Genomic DNA, 15,801 nt, shown 5'->3' on the forward strand with positions numbered 1-15,801 from the left:
TTAAGAAATAGATTGTGCAAGGGAGTGTGAGTGTAGATTGCGAGCAGTGTTGCTGAAATTTTACAGGTGCGCTGAACGAAATAAAAGAAATGTTCTGGTTCTCTTATTTGAAGCTTGTAACTATAATTCTTTTTGAGTAAAAAGAAATATATATATATATTTATAAAAAATACACCATATAATGATTTATTACGTGGCCTCGTTAGATATAAAGGATGTTTTTTAATTTATGCTTGTTGATGCAAAAAAATTTTTTTTTTTACACGTATGTACGGTTTCGAGAAAATATTCGTGGAACAATATATATCTGGATTTGATATTTGGTCCATTTCGATATAGCTCGATGTTACAGTCTTTCTTCCGATAATTCACATTTATCCGGGGACGTATATAGAACTATGACTGCGAACAACGAGAACTAAATCATACGTCAAATACATTTCTCTTTCACAATCGAAGTTATTATTACATTCTCGACAATTCTATTACGAATTATACGATTGTCTATGTTGCAGCGGTTAGATGTAGATATAAAATAAAGATCTCTATGTTCTAATAGACTTCCATCGATAATCGCATTTTTTGCTATAGATACGTTAATCATCGATAGCATACATATTCTCGTTTATTATCTGAATTTCTGTTTTCAAATCTCCAAAATCTCTCTTTATCAACTTTATTGTAATCGCCATTGATCTTAACTAATCTACACAAGAATAAGAATAAAACAATTAGAAATAACTACATGAGCATGTCGAAACTGCACGAATTGATACATCTGTATCGAAAATAATTGTCCCCATTTATCGCAAATAATCATCTCAACCAAACGTCGTCAAGATCGAATCCTTTGTCGAATCCATTCGCCTATGAACATCAGTTGGCAAACACATTGGAGGCAGCAAACATCAATTTTCAACCAAGTTACCCGACAGTGTACACAAACTATCGTCATTTTGGCGGTATCGCGGTATTCATCGGGTTATTCGGGAATTTTCCTTGAACCGTTGAAGAAAGAGCCGCGTGTGGCCACCGTGGACTTTCATCGGTGTTTGGATTTCAGAGACGGTGTTCCGCGGTGGCCCGGTAAAATCAACAGACGTCGCGGAATATAAGAAGCTTCGGGGGATGCGAAAACCGGTGGACGATGTCGATGAGACCGGCCTGGGGGCCGAAATTGTTTCTCGTGCTGGTGACGACCACGATCGTTATCGGCAATTATCAGCGTCATCGCGAGAGGATCCATTTGCGGGAGCAGCTCGTTAACGGGCACAAAGTGACGAGGAACATCACTCGATTGCAAGGTAAGTCGCGTTTCCTAACATTGTTCCGTTTCTATGGGCGGGGGGAGGTCGAAGAATATCATCATTGTGTTAATTTAGGATAACGAGTGTTCATTAAATCAGATTAATTATCGTTTGCTATCCTGTTTTAGTTATATCCTTCTTAAAATATGTGTATTTTATTGTCTTCTTTAAATAAGAATTTTTTTTGGGTAGATACAATGTTTAAAAATGAAAAGGAAGCATTATAATTGGTACTTTTTATTATGGTGTTGTTCTTATTTAATTTCTTATTTGTTTAATTTCTTTTTCTTGTAATATAGATAATGAATATCTATTTTAATACCTAAAAGTTCCTTTAATTTAGTAAATGAAATTAGAAATTTGATTCTTGAAAAATTTTATTTTCTTATATATGTTTTGAAAAGGTAGATAGAAGAACAGATTATAGACTTGAAATTAACAAATAAATGCACTTAGTTTCATTTTAATTTGCATAAATATTTTGCATTATTTATTATGATTTTAAAATACTATATATATATATGTTTTTAAATAAAAATTAAATAATAATAATATTCGTGACAATTTTTTTTTATAATAAGATTTTAATTATTCACGTGTGTGCAGTTTTTATGTTAATATATTTTTATAAGAATTTTCTGATTCAGTCTGTGTCCAACAAGAGACAGAAACTTTCAGTTTTTATTGAAGACGTCAATTCGAATTTTTCTGAGGTTTTGCGTATTATAGGAAACTCTTGTCACGAATAATGTCGTATAAAACGTGAGATAGTGATATAACCGAGATTTTCACAAATCCTATATTTGAATACACGAACCAATATTTGGATACACGATCCAAGAACATGTATCAAATCATACGTGTTATACGCTAAAGTTTCGTGAAAAAGATAAACGACTCATAAATTTATAATTTTTCAAAATTTCACATCTGTATTGTTTTTTTTAAATTGTAAATTTTCTTTTGCTAAATATTTCATTTTAAAATACGTTAAATATTCTTTTTCTTTTAAAAAAAAGATAGATGAAATTTTAGAATAAATTTCGAAAAAATTTGAATTAAATAATCGTAATTATAAAGCAACGAATAAAACGAGGATAATTTAGAATTTAGACGTATTTCTTTGTTAATTCTACAATTGAGAATGGAGTGCAAGTGAACTCTGCACTATTTTGACTCTTGTTTCGAAGACTTTTCTCTAACCGTGCAACAGAAAGCGAAGTAAACAACGTGAGAAAAAAGCGCATAACAGCGTATGTTTTACGTCTTTCGAAGTATATACGTACAATATATATTCTTTTCTCACTGTTCTCAATTTACTCCCACACGTAACAAAAGAAGTTGGAAAATAAAAGTTGAAGGTACAATTAAGAGAGGTGAAAAAATTTAGATAATCCTAATCTTAGAAATTATTCTATATAAAATATAGACTATTTCAAATAAATACACTGCAAATTTTTTCAAACAGGACTTATACAAAATCTTGTTTAATTTTGAAAATTAAATTGAACCTACTTTTTTATTCATTCATTATATTTCTACTTCATCATATTCAATCGTCCATCCAATCAATCAAATTAAAAAAAAAATTCATCAGAAAAATCTCTTGGAGGAGATTCAAAGGCGATCCTAAGGCGATTCAAATAAATTCTAAACATAATCCAGCTTTTAGAATTAAACGTTCAAAATAATCGCACATAAAGTAAGATTTCCAACATCTCATAAACGATAACAAAAACCTTTGAAGCCAGCATCAGAGATAAAGCGTCCTCCGGAGTAAAAAGGGAATTGACAACTATAAAAGCAATTTCAACTACGTCCGCGCGACGAAGAGCGGAACAAGACAGAGAGAAGAACGGATATATCGCGAGTTGATATTCGACTACACCCGTACCGTGGATCGATCCTCCATGAAAAACGAGTGGCAACGTCACGTCGCCGCGTCATTTTCGATAACACCAACTACGACGAGCAACCATTCTGCATACGTACCATCGCGTGCTCGCCGAATTTATCGCCGATTTATCCCCCGTAAAATTCCCTCGTCACATCCTCTCATTCTGTGAAGCGAGACAATGATGGAAACACGATCGAACAACTCCTTAATTCCGTTCTCGAGTGTTTCGCCTCCCCCTTCCATTTGGAAATTTTTGTCGCGCAACGCTTCGAGCGAATTTGTACCAAGAGGAATTTTTATTACTGGCGAAAGCTTTTTCGCAAAGGAGTTTTTAAAAGTTTTTTCCTTTCACCGAAGTCGTTTCACCGGTGAATTTTTGTCCCATTTGAAACAGGAAAAGAATGTTGAAGATGGAGAAGGTTAACCATCTGCTTGTGAATTAATTTTCTGGAATGTGGTGCGAGGAGAGAAATGGAGCTCGAGCTTTTTCAGCGTGTTTCGAAGTAATTACGGGGATAAATAAAGAATCAGGCATTGGGTGTTTTGTTTCTATGATGTTATTGAAATCATTTATCGTTGAAGTGGAATTGAGATAGATACGAGGGAATATGTATGTGTACATATGAAAATGCGCATTAAAAATCTTATGTTCAAGAAACGAGAAATATATTATTCGCGACATGGCAATTACGTGTTAACCTTAATTATAGTTAACTACTTTTGCATCCTCGTTAGATAAAATTTTAAAGATTTATTTTAACGGGAAAAAAATAGAAATGGAGATAAAAGTTATCACGATATATGATAAATCTTGAGCATCATCTTCTGTGCAGTTAGAATTACTTTCGATCTATCCGTCTTTTCAGGATTAGCTTCTCAATTTATTACTGCTTTAGGATTTACATTCGAGACTAACTTTGGATGTTGACCTAAACGACGAATCAGTTCAATTAGTCCTCGAACACCTGTCTATCCGAGTACTAAAGTTTCTAAAGTTGGGGCGCAAACCTGATCCGAAAGGGATGATCCTATGTTCACTACTTGTGGAATTATGTTACATTACATCGCTCTTAATTAAATATTTAAAATGAACTATAACCACTTATATATATACGAGAATACGAGAAAGAAAAGAATTCTCAAAAATTATTATATTTGTGTAATGGATGTTGAGTCTACAATTTGCATTTAATAATTACATTTCTTATTATTATCAAATTATTTTAATAACAAAGAATATTAAATAATTGCAAATTCTTAAAGTTGCAATAGTGATATATCCTAGTCTATCATTGACGCATGATTATGGTAAATAAAAAAGTAGAAACATCGCATTTCTTTTTTTATTCCAGAATAATTGTAAAATGTTGTTATTAATTAAAATTTTATAACTTATATAATCCAAGAATCGTTTGCAGAATTGCCAAGCCTCGACTAGACTCTATTTTATTACGAGAATGTTTCAAAGTAATGAGAAAACAAACACGGAAAACCAATAAAAGCGTAGAGTGTTTAATTACGCTCTTTATAGAGAAACGGATAATCACTCCCTTCTTACGCTTAAATTTGTTTTACAATCTCATCATCTGTCAACTCGTTAGACTCTGGTGAAACGTAATCCAGCAAATTTTACTATTATTTCGTCGCGATGAATATATATTTTATCATTTTATCTTTCTCGTTGCATTATAAATCGCATGATTGGTGTCGAGAGATGCCTAAAGCAGGAACGGAAGCAACGAGAAGAAAGACAAAGGACAGTTGTCTTCGTTTTAATTATGCTCGGAGCTTATCGTTGTTATTTAACCCGTGAAAAAAACCAGGTGCAGTTATATCGGCAAAAACTACGTATAATTAACTGTTATTTAACGCGCTGGAATCTCGTTATGAAGTATCGATGCAAATTAGAAAAGTTTCTCGCTTATATTGTACCGTGCACGTCCAGCAACGAATCTATTCTCGCTTTAATAAACGCCTGACAAATTGGAACAAAAAATTTGGAGCGAAAAAAAAAGTATGCTTTTCTGGATATTATAAATATAATATTTAAAATCTTAAACGAAATTCTAATCTTTTTAATTAACGTAATGGTGTCATCTCTATTCAACAGTTAAATCTGATTAAATTGAATTGATTGTACAAGCAACAATACAATTCACTTACTTCATCATTGTTCAAAATTGTATGCTAAACATCTTACGTCTAGAGATTCCTCGCTGTGAAGTTAGGAATGGATTCATACCAATGCAATGAACCTGAATGTACAAGTAATTACATATTGTATCCACTCCCTATTGTTTTGTTGGAGTGTGTTGCAAGGATAGGTTTGTCTAATATATGTCCATTAGGCACATATAGAAATAAATTAAAGAAATTAATCATACATCAATAAAATTAAAGATAAGAAAGGATACTTATCTACGAATTGTTAAATTATTTGATCGATTGGAAGATTATTTATTAAAATTTATTAGATACGTCTGATGGCAATCGATTGCTTCTACAGAATTTGTAATGAAAATTAATTTTTGATTTGCTTATATATTTTTATATTTATTTCGATGTTTAAAATTAAATAAAATAATATATATGAAATGATTACGAAAACTATTTGTATATAATCTTTTTTTAAAACAGATTCTACATTTTATAATAAAACATATAATTACATTAATTATATGTAATAATATTCAGGATTAACATATTCATAGAACGTCTTGAAAACGATCATGAAAGTTATAGATATATAAAAATACCAATTAATTATTAAATTATAAGAAATTGAAGTTCGTGTTGGAAGCGAAATGAAGATAAAGCGAGGCAACTCTATCTTCGTCGCACTGTCATTTATCTCCATCTTGCTTCATTTAACGCAAACTTTAATTGGTTATAATTTAATAAATAAACTTCAACCATTATATTATATTTTTATGCACATCAATTTATATTTTCGTTTTTGGCCTCCAAAAATATTTCATGAATACATTAATATCTTGCACAATAATATACAAATTATATTATAAAATAATATTATAAAATAATATACAAATATTTTTTAGTTCGATCAATAAATATAAATAATTTCAAATACAAATGACTAAATAATAATAAAAAGTTACTTTTTCATCATACTTAATAAATAACTTTCCAATCATCCGCATGTCCCCAACTCTTATACTTACACCCCATTTCCGTAACATCTCTTACATCAGCTAATTTATCTTCCCTCGCCGACACTTTCGTGGAAGCTTTTACTCTTCGGATCCATCGATCCGCGGGTAGTATCTTCACAGATCGGTAAAGTTCATCGGTATTTTACGGTAGAATAACGAGAGGTGCCGTGAAATTAAGCGCGCCACGTCGTGGAATCTACGATTCCGTTTTAATATAATAAACGACGCGTGGGAAGTCGAAGAGTAAGATGGTTTAGAGAGGGTTTAATTACCAGATCCCTTGAGTTGATCAGTGGCGCGGAGGGTGAAGCTCGTGAAACCGACGCCGAACGTGGCGGTGATTCGTCTAACCGGGAAAGTTACACCGAACTTTCTTACCCTGGGACTATTCGAACCCACGGCCACGCTCAAACTTTCGTTTCGCGGATGAATTTTACGACATACAAAACCCTCCCTCTGTCGAGCCAGAGGTTCATTCTATCGTTGCTCTTTGATGTTTGCTTTTTCTTTTTTCCTGGATGTTTTCCTGGAGAATCTTATTAAGCTAAAGTGTGCAATAAGGAAATGAAACTATAATTTTATGTTATGTGTTGTTTAATAAATTGTAAATTATAAATTTTAATGTGTTACAATTTAACAACAAGGAAAAAAGAAATGTTAAAAAATTTGTCACAATTTATTTTAATAAAATTTGAAGATAAATAACCAAGAATTATCGAATTTATCGAAATTTCTGACGAGAGAGGATGAATGGCTTGGAAAAGATTTCTTTATCTTTTTTTTGTCCAGCACAGAAGGGTTTAACCGAACAAATTGAGCAGAAAGTAAGAAAGTCGAAATATCATAATTTAGATTTCACGTTCGGGTCACATTATTTGACAATGTAAATTGATAAAGGAAACTGCTGCAAAGATCGTTTTGCCTCGAGTTCAATTTATAACTCAAGTTTCAAACTGTGTGTTTTAGTCGGGTTGAGATCTTATAGATCTAACGCTATAATTGATAACAAGCTTAACTAATGTTCGAAATTAATGCTTCAAATTACATATACCGAAATTAAAAATTTAGAATTCAAATTTAAAAAAAAAGATTTATCATAAAAGAAATATTTTAAGATACTCAAGATCCTTTAAGATAATGAAAAAGAAAACAGAAAATGTTATTTGTTAACAGTAACGAATACAGAAAAAATCTTATTTAGTAATGATATCATATGAAAAGATAAACTGTAGTGAATGGCGTAGAATCACGTGAGATATTCGGTAAGGATTGGTAAGCTATGTCCTGAAAAGTTAGAGATAAGTGGATAGATGGATACGAAAAGACAGAGAAAAAGGAACGACGTTAAGATGGTACTGAGACGAATTCCAAAGACATTTTATGTGGTTCTACCTTTGGCAACAAGGATACTGAAAGGCAAAGCTTCGTCCTATACTCACGACTCAACCGGTATTTTCTTCAATCTCGACCGGAAGGATTTTCCTACGAAATTTGTGTGTCATTGCATAGAGACGTATCCGGAAAACTTTTCACCAGACGAAAAAGAAAGTTATTTCGAAACGAAACTTTTATTACGCGTCCAAAGTTCTTCTCGTCGTTCTATTAATTTTCTTTTTTTTCTCTCTCTTTTTTTTCGATTTTTAATTTTACTTTTAAAGTACCAGTTACTATTGATCGGCTTATAAGTTAAATAATACACGAAAAATCAGCCTCAGTTAGCAGGCGAAAGCTTAAATTATTAATTAACCATTCACTTTTTTTTGCATTCGGCAAAGTAATTAACCTTTTTTCGCTCGCCTCAGATCGATTTTAATATAAATTTAATGTTAACTAAAATTGAAATAATTCGACAAGATTGAAATATATTTTTAAAATAGAATGGATTCTTTGAATTAAATTTTTTTTTATCGAGGCCCATACTGAAAAGGAATCGCATTTAAAAGGTGTGAGATTATTATGACTTTTATAATTTGACGTTTTTTTTTTATGGAATATTGATTATAATTATAACGAGTAATATATTGAAACGAGCATACATTAAGGGAAAATCGCGTGTTTCGATAGTTAGTCGCAATAGATAGTATCAGAATAAAAGTTAATTACCGTACAGAACGAGGGCTTAATACGTGAAACTACCGAGCGGAAAAGTTTTCTCTGAATGAACAATTTGCCGACCATTTTTCTCCCGACAGAGAACTCCATCGCAGACACTGCCTTAATGGTTGTTTCGTAAAAAAAAAAAAAAGAAAAGATAACGAGAGGAAAAAATCGGGCAGAAAAAAGGAAATGAACAAGCAATCAAACATAAGAAGAAATCTATATAACTCATTGACCCTCGAATGAATCGCTTTTTCAAATATCAGGAATCATTTTGAAATTATTAAAAGATCAAGAAAATTTTCCAATAAAAAAATATATTTTCTTATTATTAATAATAAAATATTTATTACTGGTAATACTTCGTTCAGTGATGAAAGAGAAGAGAAACGATAAAACGTCGTTGATTTCTCTGTGAATTAGGAAAAGTTGGAATAAACGTCGTCGAATAATAATAAGAATCGCGACAATGTTAATAATGAAGAACGTGCTTCAGCTGGTTTATCGGTTGCGGAATAGAGTTTCTATCGAAATTTCACCGGAATTAATTGTCGTATAAAACGGAGAATAATCATGGACAGATAGTCGACGACCAGAGGAAACGTTCGCCACGATGAATAATTCCGAAATCGTGCTCGTCTGAATACGAGCATCATCGCCCTTATTCAACAGTTAATCACTTTGCTTTCGTGTTACGTGTTAACGCGGCCAGGATAGAATTTCAGTGGAACGAGAATGAAAGCTGATTAAGTCTGGCCCGCTTAATCGGACGGTGAAAGTAAATTATATCATTTAACGAGACTCGTTCTGCGGGCTCTTAATCGGACAAGATTTCGCCATATTCTTTTACTTTATACGACTGATTTCCAAGATTTCCATTTTCAAACAAGTAGGTTCTATAATATATTGATGAAGTGTATAATATATTGATGAAGAGTATTATAATGATGTAAGATTGAGGAAATGAGAGAGAAACATTAGAAATGAAATTTTTTCTCCCACTTTTCTGTCACTTTTATTTTTTCAACAATAAATATTAAATAAACATATACATTAATATAAATAAATAAATATACAAACAATAATTGCATCTAACGTGAAATAGATTCTTGAAGCGAATATCTAAAAGGCGATAATCAATTCCTCATTAATGATAATCATCGAGACAATGATGGATTAAAAAAAAAAGTAAAACGATTTGAAAAACGATCGCAATCACAATGGAATCTTGATGAAACAAAAGGAGAAAGAGAGATGAGAATAGATATCTCAAAAAAAATGATACCACGATGGCCATATTTTAATTACAGATGCCGACCGACTTTCTCGAGTAATTCCAATTAATTCGGTATTGGTCGGTTGAAAAAAGAAAAAAAAATGTTATGCTTTGATCCTTCGTCTATTAGATCACAGGAACACGCTGGACATGTGTAATTAATCAGACGGGCGTAATTAAATTCACGATGATTGAGAAATGAGATGAAAGATTTGTTTGATACACGTTTAAAGCACGTGTTAAAATGTGTTAAATAGATCGAAAGATACATAACGAATCAATTTGTAAAATTGGATATTGTCTCTGGAATCAAGTATAATCATATTAAGGAAAATTTATTTTTTAATTAGATTCTTTTTTAATACAATATATATTGATTAGTTAAAGGTTAAATATTCTCTCTCCATATGACTTTTATTAAAATGATTTATATTGAGATAACTTCCTTAATCATCGAAAATCTGTTCTCGAAGAAAGCTTTCCTCAAATCTACTAAGTATAAAATAATTTACCGGGTCGACCTAAATTCTTTCCTTTCTTTTATGGTGGAAACTAGGTCACAGACAGAAAAAAAAATTACATGACATCGTATACTTGAAATTTTTTTTATCAGTACTTCCGATTTTGATATATAAAGTAAGAAAATAGTATATACCAAATATTCCATATTAACTTACTCCAATCCATCCGTTATACGTGAAATAGAATTTATTTCTCTTCCAAAAGTTTTCAATCAATCAATCTTTTCTCAATTAAAATTTCGAAAAAAAAAAAAGAATATCAAACTTCAAATACAAATTTAATAAAAATTTTCTATTTTTCAACATAGAATATATCGGACCTTAAGATAACGATTAAAATATTTTCCTCTGATGTTAGTCACACATATTAGTCAAATAAATGGAAACGCAATTCATTTGAAGTTAAACTCGATTACATCTTGGTTTGCCATTTGTTACTTATCCCTCGATGGATCACAGAGAGAGGAAACGTAGACGAACTCGAATGGTAACGAGCATCGTTGCAAATGAAATTGTTAGGTGGACGACTACGGTATCAGGCGTCATCACCTGAGCCTAGGCATATATGCAAATTGCGTGCACGAGATCGTTCGCTACAGAGTGGCACTCGAGCGTCAGAAATATATCGGCGCCAGCACGCCACTTTCCACGCCAAAATTTATCCGAACGATGCGTGGTGATACGCATGATTTGTCGCCTCGTCGACCGGAAGTTGTCGTTGCGGTGAACCGAGTGAAATTCCACGATGATATCCCCCTAAATTGACCTCGATATTTAACATCGAAATTATTATACGAGATTACACTTTTGTCTCGTTAGAGATATTTATTTCCTTTGATCGTTTCATCTCATTAATCCTTTGAGGATTTATATAAAATATTATTGACGTATTTCAATTTGACGTTTCGCTAGAATATCTCATTTCTTAATTCTGTTGTTTGTTTCACTAAGTTTTTTGAGTTTCTTTAAATATAAGATTTTAAATCTATATTTCACTTAAGCATAAAATTCATTTCTATCAAATTCTAATTCTTTAAAATTTAAATAATACATTTTTTAGAATAATTCTAAATTATAAGTATTGGTCATCTTTGTCTTTTTTTAGATAACTTTTCTTTGAATTAGGCGGTCTCACATAATGCAATCACATATTAAACAATTGATAATTCACTTATAAGTAGATTGCGGATATTAATGCAAATTTTTCATGATAAGTAGTTTTGCATATTTTACGTAACATGGCTATATTCCAAGTGACAGACGTGATTCCTAGATTCCTGTACACATTACGATATCGGGATGAAATAATAAAAGATACTTTAATGATATGATTTTCTCTATTTTCATGATGTAAATAATAATAATCTACATTCTCTTAAATCTTTAATCACACGTGTTGCCCCATATTTCTTAGGAAAAAAATAAAAAAATTAAATGGAACAATAATTCCTAACAATTTTAATAATTCTCTAATGATTTCTCGAGCTTACCATGTTTATCCTCAACTATCTTGTAATTTATAAACGAAAGTATACTTCATTAAACGCTACCCTCCTAAGCGTTAATCCCCTCTAAGTCCTTCGAACGAAATAAAACCACCCCCTATGCACAACCGAACATCGAAGTCGAAGACAAAGCAAAAATTATGGGCGAAGGACGCAGAAAGTGCCTCTTTTCCGATATTCTTTTTTTATGGAAAGCCGTTAAAAGCTATCCTCGTCTACCTATTTATGCACGCGTTCCAGGATTACGGCCGTTCTCGGACCCATTTACGACCGCATTTCCGACGAGGGGTAGAATCCTTTGACAACGTTCGATAATAATTCAACCGCGCTCTAATGCGCCTTGTATTAGATCGAACTCCAAGATTTTTTCGGGTCATTTTATCAGCGTACAATTTCATCTGTATAGAAAATTCGACAATTAATCCTCCACGAGTTGAAACCGAATTACAACTCGGATGCAACACATCCTTCTAACGTTGTAATCGGTCTAACGTTGTAAATTACCAATTGTTCATTGATTAGATTCGACCTGAAGAGCTGTGTAGTTGTGGATACTGGTTCGGTAAAGGAAATTCTTGAATTGCTACCATCGACCGTCCTCATTGATGCTACACCGAAACGTAATACAGGGTGGGTTTAATCCTTATTTGCTATTGTGCGACTTTTCGAAGATGTCATAATTTTGGAATTAAATTCTCGTCAATGAAAAATTATAATTTCTTTTGTAATATGAAATATTTGTTTAAAATGAAAATAGACTTATTTTTATTTCTTAGCTATCTTTATCGTTTTAGTTAATTTGATAATAATATGATAGCGAGATAATTGTGACATTTGGATAATACTGATATTTAATTAAATTTAGAATTAGTTATTAAAAGATTAATCTTGGTGATATAACTTTGAAATTACTATTGTTTATTGTACAATTTTATCGTATTTAATTGTTATAGCTTATTATTTTATTATCATGTCACAAGGATCAAATAGGGTTTCTTCACATAATTCAAGAATTAATACAAGATAAAACAGTTATAAAAGTAATACATTCTTCCTTTGTTCCAATCAATTCTGTATTGAATTAAAAACTTAACTATTATGTAACAAGAAATATTCGTTCGAATTTGCAAAATCAATTCACAGCCACTCTTAATGCACTATATCATTTTGACATCAAGTACTTGTAATATCTTTTTATTTGTTTGTTATTCAGACACTTCAGAATTCCACGAAACAATTAATATCATATTTGATTGTAATAATTAAGGTATTGATATCTAAGGTGAAATATTTCATGCACATTAATGGATCCAAAAACATGAATGAATCGTTCGTTAACGGCTTTAATTGTTCGATGTTTAACAATACAGTATGCAACACTGTTATATTAAGATTAAACGAGCGAAAAAGTTCGAATTACTGTGAGTTGTATGTATAATAGGTGTATAATAGGTAAATTTACAAAGTTTGACTAGATGCACGAATACATTTTTAACATGAATTTCACATCGTGAAATTTTGATTTCCATATTGAGCAAAAAATAACGAGCAATGAAAAGAAATATTTATTTTTTTTTTTTTTTACTATTTTCATTATTCGAAATATTCAACAGAATTTTCAGTTGGGAAACAATTAATTTTTATTTATAAAATTGACGAGTAAAATTCCAAAATAAAAAATTGATTTCGCATATATTAATTTTTTATATTTATACATTTCTTAATAATTAATTTCTAACCAATTTTTATACAACATAATGCAATAAGTATGGCCTATAATAGAGATCTGAGAGAATTTTGGCTGAATTTTGCACATAATCCACGCGAAGTTGGTTCACAATATCTAGATAAGCGTTGCGCAACGATATATGTATCCTTAATTTTGGAACCACCTCGCAATCCCATAATCCCTATTTTGAAGTCTAGCATCCTCGTAGATTTATACGAATTGCTGTTGGATAGATAGAGATCTCGAATCCTTTAAGCTCTGATTACAATTGTGAGTTCTTTCCATCTTAATAAATATTGTAATAAAAGAAAATTTATTCTAATATTTATAAAATAAATATGGTTTACCAGATACCACATATTTGGTACGATAGATACTGAAAGAAAATTTTCATATAATAACTATTATAGTTACCCTCTTATTGCCAGGAAAATAGCTATTTCCAAATCCTCATGAAAGTCCAATTTTAGTTGTGTTGAAGGGATTTCTTCAAAGCGGCATTTATACTAATACGATGTAATTTCATTGAAGTTGCGAAAAATAACCGTACCAACATATTGCATTACGCTAAATACATAAAACGAAAGACGTGTAATTTTGAAAAGCTTCAAGCTACTATGGAGACGTGAAATGAAACATTTATCGAAAAGACTGATCGTTATATATTCTTCTCCTTACGTGTTAAGAAAATATGATACGATCTTACGTGCGTCTAAAATATAGGGGTATCGAAATAATTCTTTCCAAGCTGTACAATTAGCAAATTTTAATTGATTGATTATTAAATCTCAAACTGTTTCTTTTAAAATAAAGAGTCAGTTAATACAGATCGTTGACACAATATAAAATAAGATCGTTGTATTTGTTCAAGTCAATAAACAAAAGAATTGGCAATTATTTTAAATAATTTCATTATATTAAATTATTCGAACTGAGATGGCTCCGCTTGTTAGTTCAATCAATGAAAGACGACACTCGGCCGAATAGAAGTTTTCAAGTAGTTCCATCATAGCGGAGACGTCGGTCGAGCAGATCACGACTCTCCCAAGTGCAGATCGATTTGAAGGAAATCGGCTTTCGAATCGTCAGTCTTGTAAAGACTTGTACGTTTACCGAGGAAGTTACGATAGTACGATAAAGGAAAATGTCGTAGATCTGAAAGAAATCTAAAAGCTGTTCGTTTGTCGTGGTTCCATGCTTTCAAGAATTGTCATTCTTCGTCGGTTGATTGATAATTCAGTTTCTACAAGTTGATACATTGTAAATTTTTCACGATATTAAAAATAATTAGATGTAGAAAAATTTGTGTTAAAATGGGAAATTATTCACGTATTATGGATCAAAAATTTTGCTTTTTCTTTTCTTCTCTTATTGAATCTTTGTCAAATTTTGAAATTAGTATTACATAATGATGGAGTTTGATTAATGATGAAACTTTTGAATAACTATTTTTTTTAGAAATCCAAAGAATCATTAATTATTCCTTTCATTTTCTTTACATTTGTATTCGTTGCATTTTAAAAATTTTTCATCTTTTTTTATGTTTAAAATGAAAGATATAGTGTCTTGAATCTTGATAATTAATTTATATCAAATGTGCTTATGTATATTTAAATATATTATGGAATGTTTTATTTTAAATCTTTAATTGGAAGTATACATATCAAAAATTGATATGCATATTTAATTTATTTTTTCTCTTTAAGATTATTATTTTAATTAATCAGTTCGAAATAAAATCAGTCAATCAATTTGATGTTCGATGAAAATTTGAAATTCAGTTTCTCTCATTGTCAATACCAGATATAAGGATGCATACTATAATTCATGCTTCAATGAAAGAGAATTCATCAAAAAAAAAGATCTATAAATTTTGAAACGATATATTTCTCCATTTATTTATGGGTAATTATTTGCGAACGACATTCAAATTGATTTGTATATTTTTGCAGGGCTATTAAATCATCGAAGAAATAAATTGAATAAATCCACTTTTAACACAATACACCTGCCCTATTATAAATATTTCAAATTTTTCAATATTCGTTTTACTTTTGTATTTTTTCGAATTAACGAAAAATAATAATTAACACTATCGTTTAACGATTTTTTCCAAAAAAATGTTTTCTTTTTCTTTCTCTCTTTCTTTTTTACTCAATATTTACCCACTTGTTAACATTATTCAAATATTTCCAAACCAGTTAACATCTTTATTCTTTAAATTATACACAATGAACATTCTTATGCTCGAATCCATCGTATGAAAGAAATTTTGCAAAAAATCAAGAACCCATGA

General features: G+C 30.9%; 1 protein-coding gene across 1 annotated transcript in view; it reads left to right on the forward strand.

The window, feature by feature from the left end:
* Window positions 1–15,801, forward strand: part of LOC122710878 (zwei Ig domain protein zig-8-like) — an 82,783-nt gene that overhangs the window by 33,429 nt on the left and 33,553 nt on the right. The window contains exon 2 of the mRNA XM_043929080.1: window positions 1,064–1,304. Coding sequence (XP_043785015.1) covers window positions 1,148–1,304 — 157 coding nt within the window. The 5' untranslated portion in view covers window positions 1,064–1,147. The remainder of the gene's footprint in view (window positions 1–1,063; window positions 1,305–15,801) is intronic.

Source organism: Apis laboriosa, unplaced genomic scaffold, assembly GCF_014066325.1.
Source record: "Apis laboriosa isolate Shangri-la unplaced genomic scaffold, ASM1406632v1 scaffold159_cov155, whole genome shotgun sequence".
NCBI lineage: Eukaryota > Metazoa > Arthropoda > Insecta > Hymenoptera > Apidae > Apis > Apis laboriosa.